This window comes from Micropterus salmoides, unplaced genomic scaffold, assembly GCF_014851395.1.
Source record: "Micropterus salmoides isolate LMB-PRFRI ecotype aquatic unplaced genomic scaffold, ASM1485139v1 Ms_hic_scaffold_14, whole genome shotgun sequence".
NCBI classification, from domain to species: Eukaryota; Metazoa; Chordata; class Actinopteri; order Centrarchiformes; family Centrarchidae; genus Micropterus; species Micropterus salmoides.
Window position 1 is genome coordinate 28,462,517 of NW_024040485.1, and position 15,603 is coordinate 28,478,119.

The 15,603-nt window shown below is 39.4% G+C and overlaps 1 protein-coding gene across 3 annotated transcripts; it reads left to right on the forward strand.

Moving 5' to 3' along the window:
• The first annotated feature begins 636 nt into the window (after positions 1–636).
• cop1 (COP1 E3 ubiquitin ligase) lies at positions 637–15,390 on the forward strand. 3 transcript variants are annotated; one of them, XM_038718852.1, is made up of 20 exons: positions 647–1,345; positions 1,464–1,523; positions 2,098–2,195; positions 2,375–2,439; positions 2,598–2,699; positions 7,777–7,845; positions 8,082–8,141; positions 8,322–8,401; positions 8,601–8,664; positions 8,844–8,958; positions 9,477–9,612; positions 9,831–9,974; positions 10,400–10,508; positions 10,684–10,765; positions 10,891–11,007; positions 11,860–11,977; positions 12,353–12,477; positions 12,620–12,780; positions 13,032–13,076; positions 14,228–15,390. In XM_038718852.1, exons 1-20 carry the CDS (start codon positions 996–998, stop codon positions 14,243–14,245), a joined length of 2,118 nt encoding a protein of 705 aa, XP_038574780.1. In that variant the 5' UTR covers positions 647–995; the 3' UTR covers positions 14,246–15,390. The 3 variants fall into 3 exon arrangements, with proteins under 3 accessions (XP_038574781.1, XP_038574780.1, XP_038574779.1); XM_038718851.1 differs by having other exon boundaries at positions 651–1,345; positions 2,580–2,699; XM_038718853.1 differs by lacking the exons at positions 11,860–11,977; positions 12,353–12,477; positions 12,620–12,780; positions 13,032–13,076; positions 14,228–15,390 and adding an exon at positions 11,572–11,831 and having other exon boundaries at positions 637–1,345; positions 2,580–2,699.
• Positions 15,391–15,603: the final 213 nt, after the last annotated feature.

Here is a 15,603-nt window from a genome sequence, read left to right on the forward strand (position 1 = left end):
ATAATGACATCCATACAAAATTAACTGAGCGAGGTAGACAATATGACAGTTTCAATAAATAACATAGGAGGAAAGAAAGGAAATTAAAATAGAATAAAATTAAATTAAATTAAATGAAGGGACACAGAAATGGTCATTCAGGAATTAGATCACATTGGTAGGTTATTCATAGAAATGTAGGGCTTTTTTCATTTAGCAACACTTCAATTTTTGTTTATATAGTACTATTTAATTTAGAAAGGGATTAAAATGGGGGATGTCTTTATCGACATTTGTGGAGAAGAAATTGCCAACTAAAACTGCCACACAATATAATGGAACCCAGTACAAAAACATCACAAACTACAGCCTTTAAATTCCCACAGAGATGAATAAACACGTGTCAAATTCTCAGTTTCACAAAAATAGGATTTATTAAAGCACTGTTGTATTGGATAACAATAAATAGGGGTTTTATTTTCTGGTCACTGGGTACAAGGCTGTATCGTGTGTTAATTTTATTTTAATAATGAACTCGGCCAGGTGTTATGGTGATTTAGAAACACATAATAAAAGTCAAATTGACAGCTGTTGCGTTTCCATCAGCGCAGTTAAACTCCTTCTCGCTAGGGGGCGGTAGTCGAATGAGGGGCGCAGCCTGGGTACCTGGGTAATCGAGGAACTCAAGAGATTCCTCCTCGTAGCTAACAGTAGCTACCCGGCTATTCTCCTGGACAACGCAGTTGTGGTTGTTTTAGTTTCCGTTTCAGTGACCGTGCCCCTTTTTCCTCCTTTATATTTCAGCGATTTTCTAAAAAGCCGTCAGTGACAAACGTTAGTCGCGGCGCCAGCGGACACGTTTAAATAACGTTACGCTGGGTGTTTTCTCCCCAGGATGCTAGCGCAGAAGCAAGCCAGCTAGTTAGCCAACCTGCTAAAGTAGCCAAATAGCAGCACTGCCCGGATGCTTTGAACAGCAACGCAGCGGATTTTGGGGAGTTTCTCGTCGGCCTTCCATGATGTCAAACAACCGGCCACAGCAGAGCGCCGGTGGGGCGAGTTCCGTGCCAAGCACAAGCAGCAGCAGCAGCAGCACGGGGAACACAAACGGTGGCGGTGGGAGCAACGCCGTAACAAGTAATGGTAACAATTCTGGAAATGTTGTACCCTCCCGGACCCTGGCAGCAGCCGGCGAGGGCGGCTCGTCGGTGCCAACTTTGGCCGCCGTGCCGTCGTCCCGTGGCGGGTTTGCTTCTCTGAGCAGACCCTCTGCGTCCCCGGGCAGCAGAAAGAAATCCCTCCATCAAACACCCCTGTACAACGGTCTCCTGAATTCATACGAAGATAAAAGCAACGATTTTGTTTGGTTAGTTTTCTCTGAAGTGAACCCACCCCTACCCCACCCCACCCTTTAAAAAGTTTTTCAGAAGTTTGAAAGCTAAAATGTGCCCTGCGTTTAACACTGCTTTACTCTTCTCTTCCAGCCCCATCTGCTTCGAAATGATAGAAGAGGCACACATGACAAAGTGTGGGCACAGTTTTTGGTAAGTGTTCAGTCGCAGGTGAGGCTGTGGAAGAGTTGTTTGACAGTTTGTTTGAGAACAATGACACACGTTGAAAGGATGTTTAAACGCCCAGCAGAGCATAATGCATAAAATAATGCAGGATCTCATGTAGGAGCTTGTCAGAAATAACATTTATGTTAAGTAACCATACACATTTTGTCTATTTGTGATGCATACAGGCAGGCACAGAAGGAAGACAAAACTTTGTATTAAAAAGAGAACTTTTGGTTTCCTACTTACCAAAACCTTTTTTTCTTTGAATCACCCTTGCAAATAACTTCACAGTATTTGTTAGATGATTTGTACTGAAAATATGGCATTTTTTTGTTTGTTTTTATATTAATGAAAATAGTGGAATCATTTAAAGAAAAAAACAGTCCAACAAAAGGGTAAAACATTTACTAAAATGTACAGAAGCAGCGTGAGAAGTCACGCTTGTCTTCGCTTGGCATGGTTTTACACGAACATTTAAGCACCTTTGCTATGAGGACAGAAGGAGAGACTTACGGTGTGAGTTATTTCCATAGTGTTCAGTTATTTCTCCCTCCCGCAGTTTCAAGTGTATCCGCCAGAGTCTGGAGGACAGCAACAGATGTCCCAAATGTAACTATATTGTCGATAACGTGGATCAGCTTTACCCAAACTTTCTTGGTAAGTATTTGTAAATCAGAAGGTTAGGGTTTGTTTTTGTCTAAGGTGTTGCTCTGTATTCTTTTCTGCTTTTACTAATGATAAGAAAACAATTCTGAAATATTTACATATTTGCAAGACAGTTATCTATATATGTTAGTTATAATGAAGTAACCCCACCCCCTTTCCACATTTTCTAGTGAACGAACTGATCCTTAAACAGAAACAAAGATCAGAGGAGAAGAGGCTAAAATTAGATCATCCTGTAAGTACAACATAGACATCCTATAAGTTCTTTCTTTCCCTCTCTCTTTCTGTGCATCCTGTGGAAGTCTCACACACTTAGTTTCCACTTTCACATTGTTTAAAAAAAGACTGTTGGTAATAAATGTCTCTGACCCCCAGAATGGGTCTCGGTGGCAGGTGTTCCAGGACGTGTTGAGTCCTGACCAGGAGAACTTGGACCTGGCAAATGTCAATCTGATGCTGGAGCTCCTGGTCCAGAAGAAAAAGCAGCTGGAGGCGGTGAGTAGGAGTCTAAGGGTGATCAGACATGCATTTAAATTTCTTTTGTGCCAAACATTTCTTGCATTTTGCATTTTGGCTGCTTAAATTCACATAGGGCTTTTATTTCATGATTAAAAAATGTTATTATTATTGTTATTATTATTTGAGTCGCAGATGACTCATTACTTCATAATTCCATGTTAAAGAAGGAAGAAAAATGAACAGTTTGTCACTTAACAAAGGCAAGATTCACACAGAATGATGGAGGTTAACCATGCACAATAGTTAAGTTTGACCACATGATTATGACAGATTAATGCTAATAGGTTACACTGAAAAATGGAGTGCAAAGTGAATCCAGGGTATCAACAGGTCTTCGTTTTGAAAAGTGTTGAATTCAGTTCTGTAGGTATTTAAATTTCATTTTCAACTGTTTCACTGATGCAAACGTTCCGTGTGCATGCACGAGGCTGTTCGGTCCTTTTTGTGAAGTTTCAGTCCGCATCAGACCCGTAGCAGCTACTTGATGCAGTAGCTAGGAAACTCATCATCTCATAATGGGGAAGTCTCATTTTGAGCAAAAACAAAGTAATCGTTTTTTAATCCGTCTATCAATAGATTAATAAAGAAATATAACATTATATTACTAGGGGTAATATGTTATATACAGCTGGGGAGAGCTAACAAAGGTGATAAAAATGTCAATAACTTCATGTTCTTAATAAATAATTTGGCCTTATTGTCTCTACTGGTTTTCCGTCGTTCCTTCACCGGTATGACAGAAAAAAAAGTATCTGAGTTTCATATAACGGTTTTCTGAGCATGATATGGGGCACAATACTAGCTTTTATACAGTATGCAGGTGGTTTAGTAGTTGCTCATAAACATTTTGCTCTTCCGTCTTCTGTTTCCATCATACTTCTCCTTTTCCCTTACAGTTTTTTTTAGTTTGTTCATTTTGAGAGAATTGCAAAGGCTGCGATTACACTCTGGTCACATGACACGCGAGTGTAAACCAGTCTGCAGAGGAAGCATCAACTCTGCACGTTACGCTGTACTTGTTGACGTGTTGTTGTGCAACGGGCTTAAGCTTGACAGAAGCTGACACTACAGAAACTTTAGTGTCACACAGGAAACGAAAGTAGCATTTGCCACTCGCAGGTAACTTGGTGGTGGTGAAATCTTCAGGCCATCCCCCGAGAATTGCTACGATTGACTGTTAAACACGAGAGGCATCACTTGGTTTTATTTTTGTTGGTCAACTTTTGAATTGAACCTCAAACTGAGTGTTTTTTTTTTTTTGTTGTTTGCTTACTGGGATATAGAAAAGGAGGTTTTTGATGAGAGATGGTCTCCTAGGAGATTGGAACTGAGCTAAGGACTCATTAATAGGTGGTTGAACTGTGGGTTTTGAATTGAGCGCTTACTGTAGCCTATAACACACTATGGTGAACTTGTTGTCTGTAGGTAGGCCTACCGGGTGATATTATATCATATTATTTTATGCCATGACTTGACTCTCAAATTAACTTTCTCATATTATTAAAATTAGAAAAATAAACCCATCTGCTCCAATTTCTCCATCAGCAGTATGTTTTATACAGTCGCCTAAAAGACTGATCCTTTATCACAGCAGCAGGTGAGCCACACGTCTGCTTATTAATGACGTAGGCTATCAAACAACTGAAACCAACATCTGCGCCCAGTGTGTTCACTTTACCTGCTGCATGCCTAAAATATCCACCGCAACTCGTAACATAAGTTAATTGTCTACCAATTTTTTTTACCGAGTGAAGTGCGTGCCAGAACATGCACACAAGACGACTGCTGCCCCTCCCACGCCCCCGCGCACCCGATGACATCGTCCATCCGGATGTTTCATTGTAGACATCGCCCAACCCTAACCTTAAGATGATGATACGCAGAGTAACTTTTAGAGCAATGGTGCTGTGCAATGTTGCCGTCAGTGGTAATGAGTAAAGATTACTACCGTAATCCCCTTCCCCCGTCACTCCGACACCCTCCCCGCACCACCGCTATCTTTTCGAAACATTATCCTACTCATTATACCCCGTTTAAGAAAAAGTTGTTTCTGAGCTATCTTAAAATGGATGTGCGATGTCCATGACGGGTTCTCTGTGATGCTGATTCCCAGGAACGTAAAACTGTTCAGCTGTTATAGACAGTAATTTATACGAATGACAATATTCAGCAATGCTTGACATGGTCCACGTGTGTTTCACACTGAGTAATTACAGGCTATTCTGTCAGAATAAACATCCCGTTTATTTGTTTTTTTTCCTCTTGTTTTTGACAATCTATGTGAGATGAAAACTAGTCACAGGAAAAGAGAAGTAGGAGCCGCAGCCTATCCTGTTGACTTATGTTCTGTCACATCAGCACTCAGAGTGTTAAAATCCTAACCGGTTTTAATATTGATTTGCCTCACATGCGAGGAGAAATGTCATCATCTGTTTGTGAATCGCAAACGTTCACTACAAGATTAGCAAGGAACAGTGCGTTGTTCATTGCCAAGAAATCCCTTCCAAACCACCTTTTTAGCTTTCTCTCTCTCTCTCTAATATTTACTTATATTTTGTCTCTCACACTTGGTGTCTGTGTGTAAGTAACAGAGATGACTCTGTTACTTACACATTAGCTTGCAGTTCTTGACAATATCCTCCCTCATAGTTGTTCATCAAACCTTTAGGCTACACTAGCCTGTTGTTTCTTTTAATGGTTTTAAACTTTTTGCAGATGTCAAACGGGTATGAAATTCTCACAGCCCTGTTGAATCTGCGAGCAGCTCAGGAGAGTGCAGATTGTGCCTGTAGACTATACATTAAACCTCTTGTAATCTGCCTTGAGGTGGGTACACAACAAACACAATAATGGTCATGGTCAGCCATGATATTCCCTTGTAGAAACATTATCACTCCAGTTTTGAAAAGGCATCAGGCTATGGCTGTGCACATCACAGCATGATTATTTTAGTGTCTTCTTGGATGGTAAAATCCACAGTGCACCAAAATGATCTTTAGTAAGCATGCATAAATAACAACCGTCTTTTTCATAGCCTCAGCAGAGCTGTCCTGGTCATCCACTTCATCTTGTTGATGGAACCGATCATCTAGCCAATTGGCTTATTTCTTTCGCAGGACATATTCTTGGTACATTTTTGTTTGTGTGTTCCTATTTAAGCCAAATGATTAGCCTCTGGATAAGTTGAGTTTTTATCTGATCTGGCCTGTCCGTTGTGGTCATTCATTTTATTTTATCACTTGTGAACAAGAAATGTTAGATCTACATTTAGATATTACATTTTGTGTCTGTATCAAATTCACATTTTCTAAGGGAATGTAGGTGTTTTTCCAGATGTTGGTTTGAACATGTGAATTGTAGTAGATGATAGGAACGCTTGCCTTTTATTACTTATGTATTTACAGATGTAAAGAAACCTTTACCAGCGTCAGAAAACATACAAAACGGCTCGCATTTTAGTTTTCTAATCTTACTCAGTATTAAACAACTTGTAAATCAATTTGTGAGGTTCATATCCTGTGTTTTGAATTTTGTTAATGGGGTTTGGTCAAGCATTGGGCCTTGTAAGCAAACACAGATAGAAATATTTGCAGTGGATGTTGTGGCTTACCTTCTCTGGTTAGTTCAGGCCACATAAAGAAATGGCCAAATAAGTGCGTCGGCCCAAAATATGACATGACTTCCTGTTCTCGGTTCGTTTTGTTATGTGAGACATTTGAAGCATGAGAAACTTCTTGCCACAGTTGTCAAATCATCTTCCAACACCCATAAACTCTTGGGTTCGGAATTGTTTCCTGTAGTTGAATTGAAAAACATACTTGCTCCTAATAATCTGTCCCTCATTTTGATAACTCTTTTCTTCACAACAGAGCAGTTTGCAATGCCTTATGTTTGGAACCAGGGACAAAGAGTACTAGGGTATTTTATTCCACCAAAAGTATAACTGTTTAAAAGAAAATTTAGTCAGTGAGAAATAAAATTATTTGGATAAAAGTATACAGTTGGTCTATTAAAATGTACTGCGGGTAAACATTTTATTAATAATGGTGGGTGTATTATTAAGCTTCATAAATTAAATAGACAATAGAATAAAGCATCACCAAGACAGGCAATACAGAGATGTATAGACAATATAAACTCTGTAGCAGCTGCTGCCCACAAAAACACATTAAAGCAAAAAACAAAACAAAAACAGAGCCTGCACAGTTCTTTACTCAAAGTGTAGCACACATACACACAGTGCTACTTTGCTAGACAACACAGTGATTGTTGAATTTGCCTCCAGAGAGTGAGTTACAGCCATCAGTATGTTTGTTTTCACCTGTCTGAATGCCCTTCAAAGTTCTCCACCATCTGCTCTATGTTAAACTTCTTTGCTCATTCATTTTCAGTGTGTAGGAATATAAAACTGGTCTACTCAAGGTCTCTTGTCCTACTGCGCTCCTCACATATTGAGCTGAATGAGCACTTTGAGGTCACCACTGTGACGGGATCAACAGTCAAAAACAGTGGAAAACTTGTGCACACCACAAGTTCTAAGGCGATTTTAGAAGTTGCTGTTGGAGCATGCACCATGAGCATTAGCTAGGCTCATCGCTCCTGTGAGTCATGCAACATTGTGGGTGTGTATTGATTTGGGCCGTGCTCACCGAGTGGTGCAGTAAATCAGTGGTTAATTCAGGGTAAATGCAACCTTGTTCACAAATCGCTGGGCCGGGCCCGTATACATTTAGAACATCTGTGACCCTGTAGCTTCTTCTCTGCTGCAGCTGTTCACTTGGCTCCTTTCTTCTGTTCCATTCTCACACAGTTTATCAGGACTTTTTCATGTGTCTTTTGTTTTTACTCTGCAACTTTAAATGTTTGAAATACAATACGTGAAATAAGTAGTAAATTAAATTACAGATTTATTATAAAAATATTCAAATATACAACAACACCCACTGGTGACTAAATGTTTTTTAAAAATATGATCTTATTGTCTCTTTAGAGGATAAGTAAAGGTATTCTTTGACTTCACTTGCAGTTGACATTACATATGTCTCTCCACTAGGAATCCCAAGCAGCTCAGAGACAGATCCTCATGGAGTTTCTTAAAGAAGCCAGGAGAAACAAGAGAGAGGTACTGTTGTTTTTATACTCACAATGTTATAATTGTACTGAATGATGGTAAAAGACTGGTCTGCTGCCAACGCAATGCTTTTCACAAGAATAATTGAAAATAATAAACAAAGTACATAGAAAGTTTGTGTGTGTTAAAAAAAATAAAAAAAATAAAATGAACATTATGTCATGAAATAGTTTTTAAAAATGTCCACAAGCAGGAATATTTATTTGTTTTTCTGGCTTTGTTGACAGCAACTAGAGCAACTACAAAAAGAGCTCAGCTTTCTCGAAGAGGACATTAAGCGTGTTGAGGTAAAGTAACAGAGAACCTATCACCCTCCTGCATGTGTTACCAAACTCTTTACGGTATGGAAAGGTAGATGAGCCGTACACAGGATTGTGAAATTCTATTATATTGTGAAATGGCAACAACTGGAGACGCTCATCACAGCGTGAGATAGACAAACATGTTATTTCTGTGTACTTTTCCAGGAAATGAGCGGGCTGTACTCTCCAATGATGGAGGCAGAGTGTACAGTGCCTAATGTTGAAGCTCCCTCACCAGCACCCAGGTACATCTGTTCTCTGTGTTCTAACAATTTATATTTACAGCCAATCATCTATCATGATCACCACAGTACAATCAACCACTTTCAGCTTCTTTGTTACTAAAACAGAACACAGATGGTTCTTACTGATGAAAATGTTTTATAAAGGAGCTGCTTGGCTAATCGTGTGTGCCTTATGTGTATTTATTTGTGTGTTGAGTAGCTGCAGTAGTATTATTGAGGCAGCAGACTACAGCCACCCTCCAGGATTTGGTGGAACAACACAGGTAAGTCAGAGAAACACGCATGCTATTTGACTGAATGCTTTTAAAAACATCCTCTATTTTCAGTACTTTGTTGTTACAAGTAATTATTTCATATCCTTTATTTGAATGTGTATATAATATCTTTTGATTTAGATGCAGCCGTTTTTAGCGCTGACTTGATTGTCTTATTGTTTTGTCAGGGGAAGAGACAGACCTGGTACAACAGTACCCTGGCGTCAAGGAGGAAGAGGCTGACGGCTCATTTTGAGGATCTGGAGCAGTGCTACTTCTCCAACAAAATGTCACGCATCACAGGTACTAATCTTGCAGAGAAAGCTGTGGCATCATTCTCTCACAGTTGTTGACAATACAACAACAATTTGTCTAGAAACATCTGCATTCAGATAAGCATCTGTTGCTGTGGATTGGAGAAAATAGTTGCATGAAGGAAGGAGATTGGTGGATAGTAGTGTCCGCCTCGCCCCACTGTTACTGTAAAATGAAGACCACATTTACCACAAACATCATTGCTTGCTGTCACAGAGTTGGTGTTTCTGATGAAAAGTCTCTGTTCTTAGCAGGGCGCATTGCGTGCAGGATTCCAAAGAAACCCAACATGGTGGCACATAGTACAAAATCCTCTTTATTTTTTGTTGTTATATTAATGTGATGAGACGTAATTGCTGTTAAAATGTGGCATGAAGCTCTGTCAACATTCAGTGTGGTTATATTTTTCCTTTTCCCGCCATAACATACTTTTTTTTTTTTTAAAGTTCATGTCCCCATTGCTGCCTCTGAACAGTATTTTGATGATATTTGTCTGTTATGTCCAGATGAAGGGAGGAACCTGAACCAGCTGGATGATTTTATGGAGTGCCTGTCTAAGTTCACCCGCTACAACTCTGTGCGGCCGCTCGCTACCCTCTCATACGCCAGTGACCTCTATAATGGCTCCAGTATTGTCTCCAGGTACACAAAGAAAAGGATTGATCTTGTATATTTGTGTTTTACACTTTCTGGCAATGATCTGAATGAAGGCTTGGTGTGTAATTATAAGCATTTTTATATAGAATACTATACTATTAATGCTATTACTATCCATTGTAATTAGTAGTAGCACAGAAACGTTTTCTGTCAGTGCTGTCTTATTCAACCCACTAATGACTGTATTCTCACATATGTTTCAGTATTGAGTTTGACCGTGACTGTGACTACTTTGCCATCGCTGGTGTTACCAAGAAGATCAAGGTGTTTGAGTACGGCACAGTGATCCAGGATGCAGTGGACATCCACTACCCTGTTAATGAAATGACCTGCAATTCTAAAATCAGGTGGGGGAAATAAGTTCTTCCCAGAAGAGCTGCGACATGCAGGAGTTTTTCAGATCCTACATTGCTGTGTTTGCAGCGGTTCTGATCTCTTTATGAGACATGTCAGAAACAAAGATCGAAAATGATTATGAGTGCAAAATCTGCGGACCCATACAGCAGCTGGTTTCTTCATTTACAAAATTAAATTTACTTTTAATAGTATTTGGTGTGACAGAAGTCATCAGACATTATATGATGTCCAAATGTTTTACTGCCCATATTAGTACTTTCTAAGAAGTAAAAATAATGTACCCATATTCCTGTTTTACTGGGGCGTGAGCTGCGTATAAATGGAAAAACATGTTTCATAAAATGCTCTTTCCACGGCATAGATTTGTAAAAACTTGAGGCTTTAAGTGAAAATAATCCACTCTTCTTTGTTGTAGCTGTATCAGCTGGAGCAGTTATCACAAGAATCTTCTGGCCAGCAGTGACTATGAGGGTACTGTCATCCTGTGGGATGGGTTCACTGGCCAGAGGTCTAAAGTCTACCAGGTATGATACTGAGGCTTTAGAGCATCACTTTATCGTGAAAATGGGTCAGTTATCATTCTTAAGTGGAATTATCAGTACAGTTCAGTTGCACGTTTGACTACATGGATCACTTGGTTTAAACTATCCACATTTTGTCTTGTCACAACTTTTAAGGTTTCCTCTGCTTTATTTTCAGGAACATGAAAAACGGTGTTGGAGTGTTGACTTCAATCTGATGGACCCCAAGCTGTTAGCCTCTGGTTCTGATGATGCTAAAGGTAATACTATTATCCAACAGGTTTTCAGACATAAACTACCTATAATCTGCCTTTCCAGTTTCTGTTACACCCTGCAGTACTTTTACACATGGTGAAATGTTCACACGTCCGTTTTTGTGTTTCAGTGAAGTTATGGTCAACCAATCTTGACAACTCAGTGGCCAGCATCGAGGCCAAGGCCAATGTCTGCTGTGTTAAATTCAGTCCAACCTCCAGGTATCACCTGGCCTTTGGCTGCGCAGGTAAGATCATGACTGGGTTTAGGTTGTCTTTGTCCTGTAGAGATAATGGTTGCAGAGGACAAAACCATGTACTTATTGTAATAGATTTGGATATGTCCAAAAGTAGCAGCAATGTCTAGCCTACATGTTTTGTGTTATATCCCTAACAGTGTTTATCCAGGTCTTGCAATCAGTTCAGTTTATTATAAAACTCCGTAAATGGAGAAAAAAGACATGAGAATTTGTCTCCCTTTTAAAATTGCATGCAAAGAAAATAGTTTCTCTCTCACTGTGGTGTGTTATTATTGTTGAACTCTGACAGGGCGCACACACACCTCAGACCGCTGCAGTTTTTTCTCAGACACTGCTGAATTTATTTTGTAATCACACAGACTCTAGTGGTCCAGACAAACTTCTGCAAACTTAATTTATTGCGCTCCCAAAAGAGAAATAAGAATTAGAAATATTCTCTTATACACAGAAACAATCCTTTAGTACACTGGATGAACATAGCAGCACAGAAACTCTGTGTTATCCAGCGGTGAATTGCCCTGGCTTATTTACCCCATTCCCTGTGTCTCTAAGGTCCAAGTCCACTAAGCCTGGAAAAGGAAACCCCTCCTTGACCTTGGAGTTGTTGGTTTACCGTCTAGAGTGAAGCTAGGACACTGGAATAAAAGCCAGCAGGCATAGTGTTCATTCACAAACAGAACCGATGGAGAAACACTTTTACAAATGTCAACAAATGCATTGCACGATCATTTCACCATGGCTGGCTGCCTTTGTGGTAACTGGATATGACTGACACGTGAATGGTCTTTCATCCCTCCCATCTGAATGCAATACCATCTTTTGGGGGTTTTTTGCTTGCAGACCACTGTGTCCACTACTATGACCTACGCAACACTAAGCAGCCAATCATGGTATTCAAAGGCCACAGGAAGGCAGTGTCCTACGCCAAGTTTGTCAACGGAGAAGAAATAGTTTCTGCGTAAGTCAGTTTAACCTTATTTTTAGCGATACTGTATTGAAATTCATGAATAACATCTTTTATATTTACAATTTGTATTCCTTCTACAAATACACTCTTACACCATGTGATAAATATATAGACATTGTAAGCTTATAATATTTTTTATCACTATACGACCTGCTTTACATTGCAGTGCTGACTGCAAAAATATGTAGGTTGACACACATTTATGGCTAATAGTGTTGTTTTCTTTACTGACGTCGCAAAAAAAGTCAGATTTACAGGCTGGCAATTGATTGTTCAAACACAGAGTAGAGAAAAGCACTTTTATCAATATTGTCACCAAATACCGTACAGTTCTTCACTCTATGTATTTACACCCTTTAATTGCAGTTCAACAGACAGTCAGCTGAAGCTGTGGAATGTCAATAAACCCCACTGCCTGCGCTCCTTCAAGGGTCACATCAATGAAAAGAACTTTGTGGGCCTGGCATCCAATGGAGACTATGTTGCCTGTGGTAAGCATTGGTTCTAACAAACATAGCAACACTCCCACCATTCTTGGACAACATCACCAGTTTTATTACTGATCCCCCGGGGGAGTAACAATTATTATAATCTTAATCAAACACCGCCCTTTATGTGTTTGTGCTTGTACAGGCAGTGAAAACAACTCCCTGTACCTATACTACAAAGGACTTTCCAAGACACTGTTAACATTCAAGTTTGACACAGTGAAGAGCGTCCTGGACAAGGACAAGAAGGAAGAAGACACCAATGAGTTTGTCAGTGCAGTCTGCTGGAGAGCCCTGCCTGATGGAGTGAGTTCACCTCATTGTTATACTGTTGCTGTTCATTTAACATATTCTCTACCAAATGGGAAGATCAGACCAGCTGGTTTATTAACAGAACATGTTAATTCACACCATCTCTTGTCGAGATGAAATTGAACAATTCATAGTTCACAAGAGTCCTATTTTTACATCTCATATTGTTGTCCTGATAGGTGATTAAATATCCATGAGTAACTTACACTATGTTGTGTTTTATTAATAATGATTTTGTTTTTCAGGAGTCAAATGTACTGATTGCTGCAAACAGTCAAGGAACAATCAAGGTTTGTGTTTTTAAAACTTATACATAAATCATGGTGATAAGCAGAGCCCCAGTGCATCAGGTGCTAGATGGTTGTATCGTGCCTAGTTAGAGCTGAATCAGTTGGTCAACTGACAGAAAAATAGCATTGAATAAACTAGCAGAATGTTAGTCGATTAGTCAGATCTAATATAATAGCAACCTGCTTTTTGCAGGGTAACTTTTATGATGTTTCAAAGGTACATCTATAATCCAAATGTAAAGCCTTTCATATATTTGTTCTGTCAAAATACATAGAAAATAGTCAGTATGTAAACTAAACTTTCTGGATGCTTTGTGCACAAAAAAGGAAATGCCATTTACCTTCGTCGTACAGATCGGCAGCAGAAGTCTCAGTGGCAGAAAATTCAAAACCTCACTACATCAAATTAAAATGATCTGCATGGCTAGATACCCCAAGGGATGAGTGGGGAAAAATATTTTTGTCACCAGACTGTGTGGTGAAACAGTGGTTGTGGGCAACATAGTATACAGAGCAAAGCTGATTTTCCAGCTGTTTGTGTCCACTTAGTCTATATTATTCGACTTAAAAATGTTCTTCATGTGGCTTTAGCGTGTATTAAAACTGGCATTTTATACCTTCAACAATGCAGATACAGCTTTTGTTTATTGTTACGTATCAAATAGGGGTGAGATGATATTAAAACGTGACAATATCTCGCGAGACTGATGCAGCTGACACTTTTCAGACGCTCTCACGTCACACATCAATTATCCCACTTAGTGGAAAAACAAATGTATAACTTATAACGTCAACTTGCTTCTCAAATCATCTCTACCCAGCTGATGTGACACCAGAATTCAGTTCGTCTACAGGAGAAAATGCCTGAGAGCCTCATTGCATTATATTCCATTATATTTTGAATTGTCACCTCCCGAATTTTTGTGTCTCCCTTTACAGGTCTAAAAACATAACTTGGTGCAAAAAATCACCAGGAAATTAAGTGTTTAATGCTCAAAAGCGTTAACATCTTAGCTCGTCTCGTTCTCGTGAGCTAAGTGTCTTGTCACACCCCTACTATCAAAGACTGTGCTCATCTTATTGTCTCAACTCTTGGACGGTGACAGCGAGCTACAGATGGCGTAACTGGTCTGCATTTTCTGTCCACACAGGTACTTGAGCTCGTCTGAAGGACCACCATATCTCCAGTGGATGATGGAACCACCATCAGCCTCTGTTTTGTTAAGTAGAGGATCTGTCTGATGCGGGGAGAGCCCTGGCTGCCCGCTGAACTGAGATTCTCGACAGCACGGGGAGAGATGAAATGAACTGAAGCCGTCTTATTTCAATGAGCTACAAATTACAGACAGCAGTAAAGACTTTGGACCAGTACATCAGTATAGCAGGAAAAGATGTGCTGTCACTTTACAGCAGAAAACCGAGGACCTAGCTTGGGCACAAATGGAACAAGAAACTTTAGAAAGCATTTTTGTTTCTTTTCGGTAAAGTTATATCAGCTACAGTAAAACACAACTTTATGGTTTTAGGTCAAATCAAAACTTGTACCTTTTTTTTTTTTTAAATTAAGATGTTGCTCTCAAGGGTACATTCAGCCAAAAGCCACTAGTGTGATGCGTTTTCCCTTTTAAAGGCCAAAGCACAAGACAGAATGACATGCAAAAATGATGTCTTCACATGAAGCTTTTAATCCCCCTCTCATTGTTTGTCAGTCCTCTGTTTTCCCCTTTATGTGTAGTTTTTTGTGTTTTTGAGATTGAGAGAAATCAGTTTTAATAAATATGACTTGAATTTCATTCTGTCAAGCGTATCGTCAGTTCCTTTTCTGGCTTAAGAGCGTACAATGTGAGGTGGTGTACAGAAATCAAGCGAGACCAGTGGATTATGGAAAAGTTGTTAAACTTCTTATATTTCTGTTACTATCGGGGCAAAATGAGATTTGACATGTTCGTCTGTGATCACAGCGATTCTCATGTAACTTAAGGCATCGATCTGCAATAGCACATCAAACCGGATTATTTTTCCACGTTGTGTGAGCTGTTTTATTGCTTGTTGAAAAATGAGAACCTCACAGAATCAGATAGTTCTCTTAATGTAGCAATGGAATTTTTCTTCACATACTGTAGGTTAAAACACCTCATCTGAACTGAGCTGCATTGTAACTTCAGGCAAACTGCTGTCAGTTTCTGTGGAGTGGTGATCGTTGACATGGAGAGGATTTGGTAAACACCACCAAGACCTACCTATTTTATGATAGTGAGAGTGAGTGAGAGAGGTGTTTTGTATTTGTATAACTGAATAAATTATTTCGAAACAATATAGTCATGTTTGGTCATATTTTATTACATATTTTTGGCATTTCAAGCATTCTCTTGACTAAAATTGTATGACTAAGTTATGTTTACTGTTGGTAATGTCTCATAAGCTTGTGTGAAATGGTAATCTTTTAAATCTTCAATCTCCCAGAAATCATCTGTTTCACAGAAATGTTGAACAAATAAATGAGATACTGCTGTCATTTTGGTCCTTG